We start from the raw sequence: 18342 nt of genomic DNA, 5'->3' as shown, positions 1-18342 counted from the left end.
TGTTCCTGATATCTAAGTAACAATGAAGAAATAGCTGAAACGTGAAATGTAAGCCATTAGGAGAAATAAGATATATGAGAGATTGCATCTGATTTTCTTTAAAGTTCGAATGTAATTTCACTTTCCATTAAATTCAGGGTGGTGGGAATTATTTTGCGGAATAGATGATTGAACCTGGGCTGTCGTTAGGGTTCAAACAATATCCAAGAGTGTGACACGGGTTGAAACCGCCCAGTGCTCCGCAAATCAGCTGGGCACAAAATACCCTTCTGTTCCCACTGTCACCTCCTGGTACCTTCACGCTTTGTGGATATTTCACGGAGGGAGGGGCAGGGAGAAGAGAGCCAGAAACCAGGGGCTGAGGGCCGAGGAGCCTGGATAAATTAGCCAAACCACTTAGGTGATTTCAACTAAAATTAGCAGTGCTGCCTGTGGGCTCCATCAATTCTGAACTTGCTCAAACTCTGACAAGCATGGGGGAACTTTTTCCCCCCGGCCCTCTATCTAGGAGCCCCCTCTGTCTGGCTCTCTCTCTCTCTTTCCTCCTTCCACTCCATCCTCTCCTTTCTCGCCACATTTTTACAACACATAGCTCCAATTAAGGCTCTCATCCTCTTTCTTCAGTTCTTACCTCATTCATATCACAGGCATCGCTGCTGTTTCAATTTTGGAAAATATTCCAGGGCGATAAAAACCCCCAAAACATAATAATAATAACTGAGACTTCCAAGGTTGATGAGACACTATAAACCTTTTTTGTCTCTCCCCCCAGTTTTCAAAGCACAAACAAGTGGTATTTACACAAATGCAAAAACATGTGCTGTGATTCATCTTCAAGGTTTACAATCAGGATCTAGCTCCATAGACTGATGAATAATAATGTGGTAGCTGAGAAACCACGGGATTGATCTGAATACAGGGGAAACACAATGAGATGAAATTTCAAAGGGCTCCTTTGGAAAAGTTGTATGCTGGCAACACGGCTACAGAGACTTCTACTTTTGAAACATGCAGCACATGTCCTAAGTATATCATTTGACAGAGTAGGGTAATAAAATGAAAGAATAATGTAACAAGCTCTCCGCTCTAAATCAACACCTGATTCATTATAACGCTCACTATTTTCGATTGATTTTTTCCTCTTGGCCAAAGTGTGAGCTTTGACACACCACATCACCCATTATTATTCTTATGTGCACATATGTATACCTAATGAGAATGTAGGCAGACTGTTCTGTTTTGTTCTTTCTTTACATACAGCACAGGTCCTTGTAAGTGTTTCGGACTTAAAGCCTTTATGAGTTTGTGTATGTCTGATACCAACCTCCCTTATTTTATTTACTTGTTTAAAATAAGTCATCTTTCTATCCAAAATGATAAACACTGAAATAAAAAAATCAGCAAAACATTTTTGATTCAAAATCTGTGAAAAGCAGCGGAGTAAATCGTGCCACATTCCAAACAACTTAATGTGAAGAAACATGTTGCTTTTCTGAAAGCAACAGTGAATGATGACTAATTTTCATCAACAACAGGGGTGAAATCCTCTATCCATGTGTGTTTACAAAATTAACTGCACATTTTAAGGTGCTCTTTATTAGCACAATTAATTGCTCACTGTAGTCGAAGCTGCAGGGTTCAACTGCCTTTCACTGCTAATCAGACAGCAAGTCATCAGCACCCGGACAGCTTGCATGCTAAAACCGGAGCACGGGAGCATGAAAAACCCAAACATGTGTATGTGCACACAAATTAAACAAAATGACAATATTTAAAATGATACTGCTATGACTCACTCAGACGTTCAGTCAAACATATAAACATGAATAAAATCGGGGACTGCCCGATCCCACAGAGGAAAGGCTGGTGCAGACAAAGACATTTACTAGGAAAAAATAATGCTCGGCTTAAGCAGCCAAGCAGACTAAATTGACCTATTCCTTAATCGCTTTTAATGAAGACAATGTGAGCCCTGAGTGCCGCTGGGACCCCAAACACTGGCGCTGCCTGCATGCACTGCCGCAAACTGGCTGCCATACAAACAAAGCTGAGCAGCTGATTTTTAATTTTAAATTGTGAATTCCAAATCATTTCTCCCAGAGATTACCTTTCCCCCAGCAGACTTTCTCTAATTTGTTCAATTAATGGGAATAGTGTTCCAATTAAAATGTCATGTCCAAATGAATTTAATTTGAGATGAAACTGCCTGCGACAACTGGTTGGTGAGAGATCTCTGACAAAGGAAACGAATGAAGCTGTTATAATAATATCAATCCATCCTTTTTAGATGTTATCATTTTCATAATCAGACTTCTTTTGTGTGTGTATATATATATGCTATATTTTAAGCTGTAAAAATGCCCAACCCTGTTTCATTAATGATAAACAAAAGCAAATGCACAATTTACTTTTTCACAGTATGTTTGAACTTGACTGGTTCTCGTCACCACATTCATCCTGTTTCATTATACTCTGTTGTTTAAGCTGCAACTAAGAGGCAGCTCAGAGACGCCACTGAGACAAAGAGGTCAGATCAAATTAAAACTATTTGATCACGCCACTGTACAACATCCCAGCCAGCTGCCCTTTCTTGCCATTACGCACCTACTAACATCAGTTACTTCTTCATAGATAATATGTGTGGCCTGATGTAGCTGCATCATTATATGCAGGGTTACAACAAGAAGCTTAAATTTATTTAAAGCAAACCCGGAGCGAGACCGAAGAGAGCAGGCCACTACACGAGGATAAAAGCAAAGTGGTCGACTTTTCTTTTTTTTTAGCTTCCCCTGTGAAATAACTTATTTAGTTCATTTTGCCTCAACCTCCATTTTCTACTGGGCCAGGACTGGTAAAAATGTATGCAGACAAATGTTCACATCTCTTTTGGGAATGTCTAGCGGAGGATATTTCAGTGGGAATATGCGAACATTCTTTATTCGGCATAACAGCTCCTGCAAACCTATTGTTTTGAGTTGACAAGGTGCTCCACGAAACCATGTCAGCTCTTATATCAAATTCACCATTCTGACCTTCGCCCTAGTTTCAAGTGGGGGGAAAAAAAGAGTCCACGTGAAAACAGAGTGGGAGAGGGCTGGAGAGAGTAAAGACAAGAGAAGTTAAAGAAAGGAGATTTCCAAGGACGACTAACTTTTTAATGGAGTCTCCAGAAGCTGGAGACTGGTACAGTAGTGTAGAGGAGGGCAACAGGAACAACAGCTCCCTCTGGGGTGAGAAGACTGGTCAAGGGTATCAGCAGGATATGTAACCAACTAACTGGCAGATTGACTGATGCAAGCGAAGCATCAAAACAACATATCCAGGCAATCAACTTCTTTGTTAATACAAGGATGGACCACTATACATGAGCAGACTATTGGCAAATAACATGGCATTTACCACTAGTGGATGGTGTTTATCTGCTTTGTTACATTCATTTTGGCAACTTGTTGTATATAATAAAGAGCAGAAACAAACAAAAAAAAGAAATCACACACAAATTAGTCTCGGCCAAGAAATCACAGTCAGTGCATCGATTATTACAGTCCTTTTTCAGAGGCTGAGCAGTAGAAATATCTTTTCTTAAATAAAGCACAAACAAGTGGGGTTTTGTTGAGAGCAAGAATGTATTTTGGCAATTCAGTGCATAAATTGATACACAGCAAGCGATATATTAAAAGAAGCTTTAGAGCATTAATGAAGTGCAACTTTCAGCAGGGGCTCCAAATCATGTTTTAATGTCTATGACACTTTCTATACTCACTCGTTTAATTTGCATGTAACAACTCTAACAGAGGGGACACAGACAAAAAAAATTAAACAGACAAATCTCCTTTGTCTTTTGTTATTTCTAGCCCAACAAAGTGCTGTAAATGTCACTACTGCAACACTTTCTCCATATGCCTCCAGACATCATCAAAAGACTATTTTTACTTTTTATTGGTAAATCGTCAACTTTTATTTGAAAGTAAAACAAATGACAGACGTTTCAGCCCCTTGGCGCACCATCATGTGGGCAGGACAGCAAAGCCAGGCTGCCTGACGAATGCCCGGCCAAGGCAAGCTGGAGGGAAGTAAAAGACACTCCTCCTCAAACGGGCCCGTCAGCTTTCAAAGAAGCAGCCATTAGCGAGTGCTCATCAAGCGAGAGCAAGGGCCCGTCCATTCCCCCGGAGAAGCGGAGCAAACGGCAGGCCACAATGCCACTATGCGAGGAGGGAGGCGGAGGACTGCGGAGATGAGCCCTGGACCCAGTGGTGTTTCCGAGCGGAGTCAAGCCGCACGTCCCCGGAACGCTCAATTCCCAGCCCAACTGTCACGGCTGGCACTCGATTCAGCCCCTTCAAGCACATAATCTGTGCTCGTATGGCTGTTAAACACCACACTCTCCGGTCCTTCACTCATTTTGTGCCATGGTATTGTTGTGTCTGCCGTCTTTCTATTATTGAGCCATTAAAGGATTTGGATGGAAAGTCGTTTCTCAGCATATGGTATCTTGATCAGCGACAAGGCAATAAGATAGCAAGAGACAATAAATTCCTTGTATATTCAGAAATTGATAGTTACTTATACTGGGGCGATTTAGGAAATGTTATATATATATATACATATATACATAAACGTACACGTGTATGTCTGTGTGTATATGCTTTGTAGCACAAAAACTTATAGAGTCACTGGGTCCTTGCTTCATGCAGTGAGAAGCAGTGCGCGGTGCTATCGCCGGGAACAGATGAGAGAGCCGACTGATTCGTGCAAGTTGGGGGGAGCATCACTGCATTAATCTCAGCGAACACTGTGGGGTCTAAGGTGGCACGGCGCCATGCCGGAGATTCCCACTTACAGCTATCTCTCCCGATGACAGAGCGATAATGTCACCTGGGTCCAGGTGAGCGAAAAATGGCAGCCTGCTTGATGCTCAGCCGGCTGCTTTAATTGGCTAAAACAAAGTAATTTGAGAGCAGTATGGGGGGGCACGAGAGGGTAAATGATGGGACAGAAGGTCATTGCTTCTCTTTCACTCTGCTGTGTGCCATCCACCAACACTCCCAGCATGTGCTACAGTTAATATTGAGATCTATTATACAGAAGGCTTTCACCATCTGCTTTATACACCGAGAACCTGTGCAACACACCTTGTTATTGATTTTTTTTTATTTATGAGATTTTGTTTTCCTACACTGTATGTCTTCTTGAAGATGTAGCTTACTTTGATTCAAAGGGATGATAAGACACTCAAATATTACAGATGTTTGGTAAATTACAACAAATGATGTAACAACATCAAAAAGCTGTCAGTAAGGCATCCATCACAATTATCCCCAAGCCTATGGCGGTATTTTTGAGTTGCTTGTTTAGTCTGGAAAGCTCTATACAAGCTTCTACGTTATCTTTATTGCAAATAACGATACCTTGCAACAGGAGTTCACTTAGTATTGGAATACAAAATCACAGCATCAACAATAAATCACAAAAAAAATGATGCGCGAAATGGAAAATTCATACCAAAATAAGCAAACTCCCTCTCTGGGTAGTGTGACAAGTGCAGCCAGAGTGCTATTTGCTGTTAAGTCAATAGCACATGAGAAAAAGACAAGGAGTTTTTTAGTTTTATAACCAGCTGTCCTAAAGCGACAATGTGAGGGTAACAGCTCAAGCACCCTATGATGTGGATTCTTCACACAAACCAATTTGGCACTAACCCTTGTGAGGTGCTGCCTGTTACACCTGGCCAGACTTCTTTCTGATGAACAGATGAAAACAGATGAAATCAAACTTCCATTAAAGAGAGTTGGCATTTCAGTAGACATGTTTTACAAGTACATTTTCCTCAGGAAAATACATATTTGCTGGCATCAAGACCAACACCCAATTTGTAGTGCTCGGCTTTAAAAATATCAACACCCGGAGGTGGTTTTCCAAAAATCATTATCACGTTTTTAACATGTTTCTATGAAAGAAAGAATCACCACACCATCCAACACATCACATGATCTCATCACCTTCAAGAAGGCTGACAATTATAGTATCGTTTCCTCAACTACTAATTATTTTATAGTATTTTGATTTGTTGAGGCAAGTTCCCGTGTAAAAAGTATAAATGTTTCAAACCTGAGCAGACAAAGCAACAACGAAACAATAGAAACAAAGAACAATAGAATAAAAAGCTGATGTGCTGCAGACATAGATAACCACGTGTGTACAGAGCGTTTCATTAACACCTGTGTATCTATGCGCATGTGTGCATTTGGCCATGTGTGTCTCCGAGCGTGCATTCAAGCATGTGGGTTGTTTGACTGCATCGGAATACGTGATGCACCTGTGTTGAACAAATGACCTCCCGTGCCTGTGTGGGTTTCTCCCAGGTGTGGCTGATGCATGGATCATGTGTTGCAGAGTGCTCTGGGCCACATTGGCTCAATTGTCATGGGATCATCTCTGAATGTGGCCATGAATTTGCATTGAGCGAAGGAACGGTTCACCTCCTCGGCGCAGCCTTCAATGCATCTGAGGCGCAGGGGAGGAGCGCGCTAGACCAGCCCCCTGCAGGCAGAATCAGGTGTTATCTGTCTGACTGGGGACACCACCATCAATCTCTCCTGTCCACTTTCCTTTGCGCCGAATCAAGTCAGCACAGTGTAGTGCATCTGCGTTGACGACATGCAGACAAGATAAGCGATCGAGCGTGTCAAAACTTTGCCGTGTTTGTGTGATTTGTTAAAGGAGCAGAGATAATCGTTTAATCATTACACCAGTTTAGCTTTTAAACCTTCAAAAGATATTGGGATAAAAATGTGATGCATGAGTACAAGCGCCAACAAGGTTTAAATTTAAAAAGGCAAATTCAGCACTTGTCCTTTCATCCTTTCATTTACTGCGAGCTTTCGCAATGAATGCGGCTTAAAGTGACCACCTCACATGCTTGGGAAAATATAAAAATCACACTTAGTGTAATTGGTTCAGCTTTTATGAAACCTTTTAGACACTTGTTTCAAAATCCATCCTCTATTTATTCTCCTCCAGTACTGCTCCTACTTTTCATATCAACACAAAACAAAATATTTCCTCTTACTGCTGCACAGGGACACAAAGGGCACCTAAAAGACTCAAAACACTTGATCTACCGTCTTGTACCGTGAACTGTCTAACTATCTAAAAAATTAACCCAACACATGTCTGATACTTGTATCTGGACAGCCTCTTTTTTCACATTAGTCACAAGCCGGCTTCACTGGTGCTCAATCAAAAATACAGTTACACCTTTAAATGACACATACTGGCAAAATGGCATCGCCCAGCATGTTGCTCTTTTCGCTTATCACCTAGGAGATGAAGAATTCATCTGAAGATTTGACCCATTACTATTAAAAGCACAGTTAAGTTTGGCCCCGAGCTTTACTAAAGATCTTAAAGCTCCCTGGTAGCTAAAACCACAGCCTCAAATTCTCCTTGTATCTGGTGGAAATATTTGCTTATATCTGCTTGAGGATCTTGCACTGGAGAAAAAAAAATTTCTTGACAGCAAATAATGAAAGCTTTAAAGTCAAAACAGCAAGCGCAATTTCTTGTAATCAATTCCTATGATGAGCCTGAGCGTGCCGGGGGCCACTAAGCATTAGGGAGTTTGAAAAGCCCAGGGAGAATCATAAAATCAACCAAAAGACGCCGGAGAGAGCAGAAGAGGAAAAGGGAGGTGAAAAACCTCTGTTGACACCTGGTCTGTATGATAATTTGATCTGTGTATGATGGCTCAGAGTTTGAAAGGCACTTTGTCCAATTAGAAGTGTGCAGAAAATTTCCACCTGCCCCTGACAGAGATGAAGTGGCTCTTTCAGAAGACACTGTGGCACTGAGCCAGCAAAGAGAGCCCAAACACCGCAAGTGGAGCAAGCAGAAATTAATGAGCATCACAAGCCACACTTGTTTAATGCAAGATGACATTGAATGAATATTCCCTCGGACTATTTCACAGTATATTTTCAATTTCACAAACAAACTCGCAACCTCCCCCCCCCCCCCCCCCCCCAAAAAAAGCTGAACTTATTATTGTTCCTGAAGAGACAGCAAGCTAAACAAAAAGTTTTGTGTCAACAACAGCTCAAAAAATCTTTTAAAGAATTAGATTTGGACATTTTTATACCTGGAACTTTCTCGAAGCGCTGTCTCCAATACAGCTCTAATCCAAATAGCTCTTTGAAATAAGCATTCAACCAAAAAAGAAGGAAGAAAGTTCAAAGTTAAGACGAAAAAAAAAAACAGTTTTGTACATTAACATAACTTGAAAGCAACTGAAATAGTTATGCCATAGGACAATCTCAAGTTCTCGATAAGTTCACTGCGCGCAGCGAACGTCTGCAGGGTCTGCCACTACCAACCTCAACCCAAAGTTTTCATCTTCCTATTTCTGTACGTCTATTTCGGTCTGTCACATAAAAATAGGCTTTTAACAACCCAGCACGGCGTTAATTATTGCCTCTTAAGCACTGCATTACTAAAATAAAGCTGCAAATATTGATTGATCAGACAGATGATATTTGTCAGTGAATAAGTGATTGGAGAATCATACATAGTGAAGTCTGTCTTTCAATCACTGTCGGAAAGCAGCACTCCAGTATTGCTGCACTGATTGAGCCCCATCGTGCCACAGTCTGTCTTAGCACGCCTCCTAAAGCAATCAATTCACAGACGCGCACACACACAAGAACCAAATATTCATTAGTAAGTTATTCATATTCAAAAGCTGCCTTTCAAAAGTAACAAAAGAGCAGAATTGTGTTTGACAGGCACGTTGCAGTGTTTCTGTGACATACTGTGTGAGGCAAGAACAATTGTGATCATCTCCTATTATTTTATGAGTAGCGAATTGTGTTCATTACTGTTGTCTGTCAGGTGGCGAAATCTGTATGAACAAATGTTATAGCTTTTTTTTCCTTTCACAATAAGAAACATATACAAAAGACCTCTTTAATATTACACATATTTTACAATTAGTGAGTTAATTGTTTGGACAACACAACAACTAATATGAGCTGTTTCAATAAGACCAAGCTAATAGTTTCACACTACTGCTTGATTTGATATGATTAACACTTGTGGGTATTGTTTAACTACTCCAGCCCCATTGGCCCCGAGTAGCGGGCACGAAAAAAAAAAGAGAGAAAAAGACAGAGATGGGCCGCGATGTTAATAATTAGTTAGTTCTGCGTTCAAAAAAATTCTGTCCAACCTCACCAGATTATAATCAAAGGCTGAAAATAGTAGCTGATTGTAATCGGCACTCAGAAGTCACCAGGGGTGTTTGAAGAGCCCGTCAAGCCTGCAAGTGGAGCTAATTCGATTAAGTGGTGGCAGTACCTGGAGGGGACGGATCTGTATCTCTCCCTTTTTTATTTATGAGATTAAGTTGGGCTTGTTATTCCAATATAAATAATCAAGCCAACAGAAATGACACTGATTTTCAAGTTGTTTTATCTCCCACGTCTCCAAAAGTTTTCTGTTTATTTCAGGTGACGAATAAACTTTGTGAAGTAATGACACGGCACTACTAATGTAACGAAATTAGCAGTGGAGGATGTTATATGAGTGCTTTACCTCCTGCAGCACTGGGATTTTGTGTGACAGAACCACAGAAAAGCAATGTTGTTACTATAACAAAATATTTTGGTCTTCTTTTTCTTTAAAAATTGAATCTGTAAAAACGGAAAAAACACTTTGCATGTAGTGCAATAATGGCGCACAGACTCGTAAAAACACATTGTTCTGAGTGAAGGTTTAACAACTCCTGAGACCACCTTCTCTCGTCTACACTATTCTGTTATATGTAATACATGGTGAGAATGCGTAAGTGCAGACATTGTTAAATTACATTATTACTCTAAGCATAGGAGAAAGCAAATGGATTATTCTGCCTTGTTATAGTCCGTTGCTGCTGCTCTTCATCTGTGCTAGAAAGGCAGCAATATGCAACAGATATTTCCATTTTTATCTTAGTCCGACATCATACGCGACAGAATCCTTAAAGCAAGGCTGCAGTGAATTTAGCCTTCAGAAAGAAAGATAAATGACAGCCAAGAAGCTCTTGAGTCGTGCTGTTTGAATAAAATGCTTTAGATTTCTTCTCGTTTTAAAGCAGACATGTGCACATAATGTCCATAGCTGGCCGATCAGAGTGCACACACAGGTAAAGGATTTGTGATTTGAATTAAATAATAAAAGACTTCTCTGAATGTCACGCAGGGCGTGGTGCAGTCTGGCAGGTGTTTTGCAGGAGTTTTGTTAAGAAGTGAAAAGAATGATGGTTTGAAAGATAAAACGGTCAAAGTTTCTGAGTGTAAAAAATTTACATGCAAAGGGCTTACCTACCTGCTTGGGAGCTTTTCACCATCCACAATGATGGAGATGTGAAAGCCTTGGCCATAGATGTGACATAAGAATCCCCCCAGAGTGAGATTTTAGACCCCTCTCACCATATCTTTCCCTCTAGTCCTCTTCTAAGGGGCCCTTTTCATATCGCAGAGCCACAGAGAGGCATGGAGCCAAGCAGCACAAGTACTTAGGTCACAGTGTACCACATTAAAATTAGACTCCTTTAACGCCCTCCAATAATGCATCTGGAGTATTTCCGGTCATAACTATTCAAAATTTTCTATCTAAGATACAAACTTCAGTAAATGGGCCATAGATCTGAGCTATCATTCACCACTGGAGATTTCACATCAAATCTGGTGTCTGTCACCAGTTGAAATTTCCTCGCCAGCCCCAGTTAAGTCACTAGTGATTCAAACTCAAAAATAAGCTGTCCCACAAGAATAAAACTTTCATAGATGGTCTAGGTTAAGTTTTTAAACTTATTTTAATTAATATTGCCTGTTAAAGGCTGGCATTGAATTACCTATAGTGTAAGCCTAAAATAAATATAAATTCTAACTTAAATTATGCAAAAAATGCAAATTAAATATACATATGAAATGCATTTATGTCAACAAAAGTAAATGATATACATAAATGCATTTTCAAGCCAAATGCACTTTAGTTTATATGGACAATTGTGAGTGAAATGCACAGGTCAAGCAAAAATCTGCTATTTTGCAAATGGCAAATACTGTGGTGCATGCTTCAGTTCATTTAACAATGACTTAATATGTGTTATGCATAAAATTTTAAAGTGTTAAATGAACAGAGAATATTGGATTTTCATTTGAGACAAACAGAGCTAAACAATGAAAAACAAGCAAATTTCTTTAACCAATGTCTAGAGTCTTTTCACAAGTTTAGTTTAATTTTAATCAAACTAAACTTAATTTACTACCTTTAATGTATCTGTAACTATGCATCTCTGAGACTTGAGAGACTTTTTTATGTCATATTTACAGGTCAGACCAATCGAGTATTTGCTGAAATAGAATTAAACTCTAGAGCTGTTTCACATGTCTTGTTACATAAAGAAATCAAAGGTCCCTGCCAAATCCAATAGTTTAGCAAATGGAGTGGTGTTACCAAACACCATATCATGAACAGCTGTGTCTGTGTTTCAGTTTTTTCCTGGAATTGCACAAGATGTTAAAAGAAAATCAGTCATGCTTCCACTTGGAGCAGCATTCTTTTTTACCTCACAGTATTTGTATACAGCTTCCCTCTGTTCTGTATGATGCTTTTTTATACCAGCTCTTCCAAGTCTGCACGAAGGAGTGCTTGTCCTTCTTCAACACTGAGACGATATTTGCTGTCCCTCTTGTACAGTACCCTACATCTGTTGTATGCATTAAAGTTGGGGTCTAGCTTTACACACTGATGTTGACAATAACCATAATGTGCAAATAATAAAATATTTATGTCAGGATTAATCCAAATTGGCTCTGGTTTTCTAATCGCCTGTGCCAGTGTAAACTGTGTTTTGGCATTAAAAAAGTACTGTCTGTATATACAAAGACAACACGGTGATAAGATTGCATGCAAGAAGTGGAAAAGGTTTTTATGACTGACCCTGTTGCATACGCTTGTGTTGACCCTGCAGAAAAGCCCTTTCATTTTGCATACACTACAGCTGCATGCAAAGCAAACTGACAATAAAGTTTGGTTTGATTTGATGTGTATTACTGGGATTTCCCTTCTGAAGGCACAAAATATTTTTATGCAGCATAATTGCTATTTGTTTTAATACTTTAAGTTAAATGCTCCAATAGTTCACGGTTTACGAGGAGTTGGGTCTGTGAAGGTTCTCAGTCATCCAGGTCATCGTAGTCTAAGGAGCTTGGAAAGAAAGGTGTGTGGACTTCTTTAAGTTGCTTGAAGACGTTTCACCTCTCATCCGAGAAGCTTCTTCAGTTCTAGGGTCAAATGGTTGAGACGCCCAGATTTAGGGACTCTCCACCAAGCTCCTTAGACAAGGAGTTGGGTATTTTCATAGTGCAGTATAATTTTACTAAACAATTCCTCCAGTACTTGTAATTGTCAGCTAATGCTAAATCTTTTGATGGTAAATACTAAAGTACATTTTTAAAATAATTCTTCATCCAGAAACAACTGCCGAAAGGTTAAGACGTGTCCGTGCAGAGTACAGAAAGCTGCAGGAGGTTGTCAGTTTATATAAAAGAATAAAAGATCAAAAAATCATAAAAAGATCTGTTTTAATCTCATCTAATGTGTCTTGTTAAGCATGTTTCTTCCTGTCATCATCTATACTCGCCTTTCTGTGAAAGTCACCACACACATCACTGCTGTGAAGTAACAGTAGTAACCACTGAGCCACTGTGCTGCTAATTTCATATTTTGAAATGACAGCAAGAAAAAAAAAGCTTCACATCTTGCCTGGCAATATTTCAATCAATGCTCATCAACTACTAACTCTAACATTATGCTGATATTCACAGGTACACTGCCTAGATAAGCATGATGCAACTGAAATAATGTTTGACCTTTGAAGCTCATAAGAACAGAAGATCGGGGGGGGGGGGGGGTTCCAACAGCTCTAGTGCCAAAGTCAAAACGAGAAACAGTTGTCACCATCTATGCAACAGCTCGGTGTATGGTTGAAGAAAGACTGACAGTTAACATTTAACGATGTTAAGTGTCTATAGCAATAAAACAGTTCATGATATCATTACCTCACCCACATTTCAGAATTGAAAACGCAAGAGGACTCAGATTTGATATTATGTTATAGCCAGCCAGCCAGAAAAAAAGGACACATAATGGAGTTCCACTCCTGGATCTGTCCAAGCTGTCCAAGTTATAAGCCTATACCTGTACCTTCACGCTCTCCAGCGGGCAGAGTGCCCTCATTCACTGAATCTGAGAATGCCACGGCCACAGAAATGCCGCTGTCCATTCGAGAGGCGCGCTAACCTCAGCCAACTGCCAGCTTTCTGAGATTTAGTGCAAAAAGTTAAAACTCTATGCTGCTGTACCTCATCCGTCCTCTTTCAACAACGACTAAATAAATGCTGGCTGTCTAGCTGAGAGCTCTCGTTTCACTCCCCACAAATAAAACCTCTGAGTAAATTGTGGCTACGTGTTCATTAAGAGATGAGTGACAATGTTTAAACTCTCCTCCGTTAGACTGGATCACGCAATATGCTGCACTGTATGTTAAGACTTCTCTACACTGAAACCTGAAGAACAGGTTACTTTTTTTATTTTATGGAAACAAAAATGTGTGGTGGGAAAAACTACAATAACGCTAGATGTAGTGAAACAATAGGAAGAAAGCTGTTATTCAGGCTAAAAAAAAAATCATATCAGAATTAATCGAGATATGAGACGGAGGCAAACTAATAAGCAGGAGGCTCTGTAATATTCTCCACCACAGGGAACCACATCACACTTCACCTAGTGACAGATTACGCTGTTCTAAACCAACATAATGTTATTTGTACTTTATGAGTAACCTCTTACTCCCTAACGAAGGAAAATGATTTTCAGATGACTCACAGTCTGCATACATGACAATGATAGCGCAGCACAAGAAGACAAGCATATCAATCAGCATCATTCGGTGGAGTCTAATTCCACACTTCTAGGAAGCACGCACATTTTCAGCAGTCGAACAAACTAATGTTAAATGCGGATGCAAACACCAGGTCTCTCATCACACGCGCGGCTTCGGTGCTTCCCTGTGCAACTGTGAGATTTCAAACCTCTGCAGAGACCGTCACCTTACATAACTAAGCCATTAATATTGATTGTTTCCAAATTTGTGAACGGAGAGATCTTGCAATATGAAAATAACACCCTTTCTTCTTTCCAGTAATGATATACCAAAAGCCCTTCAAGGCCTGTTCTCTGACCCACTCAAGTCTTACAGCAGAGCTTCTGCTGAAGTAAGCCGTTTCTACTTATAAGGTATTAGCACTCAGGGTTAAAACAGTAAACGCTCTGCATGCAGGATAAGCAATGTGCATCCTCAGAAAGTCTAATACAGCTGCTGTAAAGAGGGAAACTGCGCTTAAGCGAGTGTCTGCCGCCTTTCAGATGTTGGTTTCCGTGCCTGGCCTAAAAAGCCAGAGTCTGAGCGTGGAAGCGTAATCCTAAAAAATGTTTCAGAAGTCTGTAACACTGCTGTGAACTATAAATATTTTTTTACTGTTTCTTTTTTTCTCCTTTTTTATTGTTTTATTTTTTTAAGCAACCCTACAATCAACTCTGCCTACGCAATAACCCGGCTGCAGCTTCTCCTTAATAGAACATGTGTTCTTTCAATTGAATAAAGCAATTATGGCATAATATCTTTATGAAAGCAAGCTTTTCTTCTGCTCTCCTGCATGATGAATGCTGTAAATATTTCTAGATTATTACATTTATAAGACATCTCCATCGTGACCTCAGCTTGGGGGTCTTTTAAAACAACCAGTGGCCTTCCTTTGTAGCATTACAATACGTTGTCATCTCACTGTAATATTTATTAATCTTCTAAAGGTTAGACGACTGACCGTAACAGAGTGGAGTTAAAGTTTCTAATGCTTTTCCCACCTGTATGAAAGGCTAAAATACAAAACAGGATTTGAACTACACAGTTAAACATGAGAAAATAATTCCAGAAATTTAACCATAAGCGATGTCAGACAAATATTTACTTGCAATAAGTTTTTGAAAAGTTCTCAAAAGTTTTCTTTAAGCCCTCCTATGCTAAATAATATCCAACGATAATCTGTTTTCTTTGTATAAAGGCCAAAATAAAGTTTCCGTGCTGAGAACCTCCTTTCAAAGTGCAGAGATTGCCCCAGTGAAGACATTTTTTTCACCCATTCAGCATTACATAACAGACCAAAGGCGTTCTTTTTCCTGTCTTTCTCTTTCCCAGACGCACTTTAATCCTGTGCATAAAAGGGTGGGGTGAATATGGGTCAGCAGGTTAGGAGTGTCTCAAAGTCAGACTTGTGAAAAAAGAAATCAATCCACGAAGCCTCCCAACTACCTGTCTTTGCCCCGCTATTACATAAGCGCGCAGGCTGTGCCAGCCCACAAAGTCACACAGTTTCGCTTGAGCGGTAAATACATATAAATAGTCGCTGAACTGGGCTGTTTTTTCTATATAAAACAAGCGCGGTGATAACGAGGAGTAAGGGGGGGTAACCACTTTATAAAGTGAAAAGATCTAAGATGATGATTTCTGCTCTCAGTTGCGCGCCTCTGTTTATGGCTAAACCTGTTACATAACCAGCTTACATTCCACAATCACCATATCACACTCTAAATATACCCTTGCGCACAGGAAGAGTGCGCTCACAAAAAAGAAAAAAGAAAACGTCGTTCAATGAATGAATGTCACATCTACACCGGTCGCTTCGCTGCCATGTATCCACACCAACTCTGCTTGTCAGGAATCAGCAGAGAAAGCACTATTTCTTTGAACTTGGGTGAGCCCGGTTAGCCTGTGCTGGATACAGCCGAGAGGGGGTGTGGTTAAATACTGTCTTGTACTGTACAACATGGACGGGACGTGATGGATAAATCGTGTAAAAAAGAAACAGTCCTCATGCAGCAATGCAGACGTTTTGACGGGCTAATTGCAATGTAGGGCTCGTTTGGCTTTCATTGTCTGTTCGTATTGAAGGGAGGGGGCTTAATCGCAAAAGGCGTGCAGAAGCCTCCAATGCTTGCAACACTGTTTGCTGGCATTAAACAAATTCCAGCTGCTGGGGCGTCTTTTTCCACACAGGAATAGCGCAAATCTGTTAGCTGGAAATGTAAAAAAGGGGGAAAAATCCATCCAGACGGTACAGTGTGTTGTATAAGGCACTGTGGAGGACACGTCTGTGCGAAGGCGAATAGCACTAATCGATAAACTAACCCACAGTTTCCCAAAGTTCACTTTCGACTCTGTGACAATATCGCGTTAGAGCGAGCACGTTAGCCCGTTTTGGCACGAGGAGAAGGTCCCGTTGGTCAACTCCGGGTTCCTGGATAATTGATTAATCTTGCAGTCAGAGTAAATGTGACATCTGTGACCGTATCACCCCCTATGATTTGAGCTGTCAGCAGAGCCTAAACACCAGGATCCCACACCGAAGCACTCATTACGACCAAGTGGGTAATCGCCGCTGTGGTACTAAATAAAAAATAAATAAAAAGCTGTGTACCTGTGGTTGGGTGATTTTTAGACAGTGTGCAGTTATTCAAGGGGGACGCGATTTAATTCATTTTTGAAGTTTGATGAAAATGTCCCCGATCGCTCCGTATTTCTCATCAAGTGAAAAGGGGGAAATCGGTTCGCTTACCTCTGTTGGTGCTGGAACAGGTCTGCCTTCGAACCGGGGCTGGATGGTCCGCTTTCCGGAGCGTCTCCAGGTTTACCGGGGTTTCCCTGACCGGGGTAGCCGGCTCCGAGGCGCTGTTGCCCGGGTCGCTCGCTGGATCTGGAGGGGACTCCATGTTGAATTTCAGATTTATTGTTTAACTACCGCTGATACTTCAAACTAATTCTATGCGACCTGTGAGCTCCGACACCACGTCTCGCTATCTAATTTAGAAGTAAGAAATGAGAAATGCGAGTGTGTCTGGAGGTGGGTGTGTAGGTTTGATTGTCCACTAGCAGCGCTAGTGAGAGCTCCAGTCATGCAAACTGGAAAGGGAGAGGTTGTCAATAGTCGAAGAATAGATGTAGGCCTGAAAGTAATCCACACTGATCGACCCCGCGCAGTTTTGCATGGTAATATCGATTTTCTATTACTGTCTAACCATTTCCAAAGATTTTTTACATCTCTGCATTTGCTTATATGCAAAATAAGAAAACCGGGATAGAATACTATGAATTATAAACTGCAAAACTGCACAGTGTGGCCAAAAATGCATCCTTGTGCACGCAACTGCGCCTGTAGCTACATAATCTATTTCTTTTAGGCTGTCGATCTAAAAATAATCAATATAATTTTAGGAAAACACTTTATTCTTGGGGTTGTTATTTTATTTTTGCTTTAATTTAAAAAAAAATCCCTGTTAAATATGGAACTTTTATAATTATCGCCATATTACCCATCTCTCTTCTCTCTAACGTCAGCCAAAAGCTGTAGGGGTGCAGGGAATATTCACTTCAAATTCCTTCACTGGGCTTGCCAGCCATAAGCATATAGGAGTCTGTCGGCTGCTCTCAGCCAAGTATTCAACTTTAACGTCCAAGCATTCAAGCGGGGATAATCAGAACACTCTTCATTATTTTCATCAACATCATCACAATTAACATAATCATCATCATCATCATCATCATCTCCACCATCCGGTGGGAGGAGCGTGCTTCGCCTATTATGACTACTGCTTGAGCTCTTCCCGTCACTGGCAGAATAAGCTGCGTGTCTTCGCCGTGCGTGATAAAAGAGCGGATTGACAGAATGTGCGTGAAGCTGCAGCGCCGTGCATGGCTGCCTTCAAACGTCACTCAGCCGACCGCCGTCCGTATCCCGCTTTTTTTACAAACTCCATGCTTCCTGCATGTGATCAGCGGGCAAGCTGCGAGACTGAACTCCGCCCCTTAAAAGCGGCGCACGTGGACTTTGACATGGTCTCGCTGTCTCAGCAGAGTTAGGCTGCGTGTTGCCAAATACCCAACGACATTACACATATTTCTGTAATACATATATTTATACTGTCCTGAACATTTGCCTTCATACAGATGAGCTTCAGTGCATACTGGTTAACTAGGCTTCTGACACCACACAGTATGGTAACTAAGTAGCTGTTGCTTTGTAGTAGTGTAGTTTTATTCTAATTTATACTGTCTTATACGGTTAACATTTTCTCTAAATAGCTTAAATGAAGCATGATGTGGCTCTCACTGATTTTTGATTACAGTGCACTCTAGTTTATGATAAAGGAAAGCTGGCAGAGCTGCTTGTTTCTTATGTATTATTA

General features: G+C 40.6%; 1 protein-coding gene across 1 annotated transcript in view; it reads right to left on the bottom strand.

The window, feature by feature from the left end:
• roraa (RAR-related orphan receptor A, paralog a) overlaps positions 1-17014 on the bottom strand; it is a 187284-nt gene extending 170270 nt beyond the window's left edge. The window contains exon 1 of the mRNA XM_085282177.1: positions 16716-17014. Within this exon, the coding sequence (XP_085138303.1) occupies positions 16716-16869 (154 nt within the window). The 5' untranslated portion in view covers positions 16870-17014. The remainder of the gene's footprint in view (positions 1-16715) is intronic.
• Positions 17015-18342: the final 1328 nt, after the last annotated feature.

This window comes from Mchenga conophoros, linkage group LG7, assembly GCF_057382185.1.
Source record: "Mchenga conophoros isolate Kocher_MC1m ecotype Shallow Benthic linkage group LG7, M_conophoros_male_GT1.1, whole genome shotgun sequence".
NCBI classification, from domain to species: domain Eukaryota; kingdom Metazoa; phylum Chordata; class Actinopteri; order Cichliformes; family Cichlidae; genus Mchenga; species Mchenga conophoros.
This window is presented reverse-complemented; position numbering and strand designations above follow the sequence as displayed.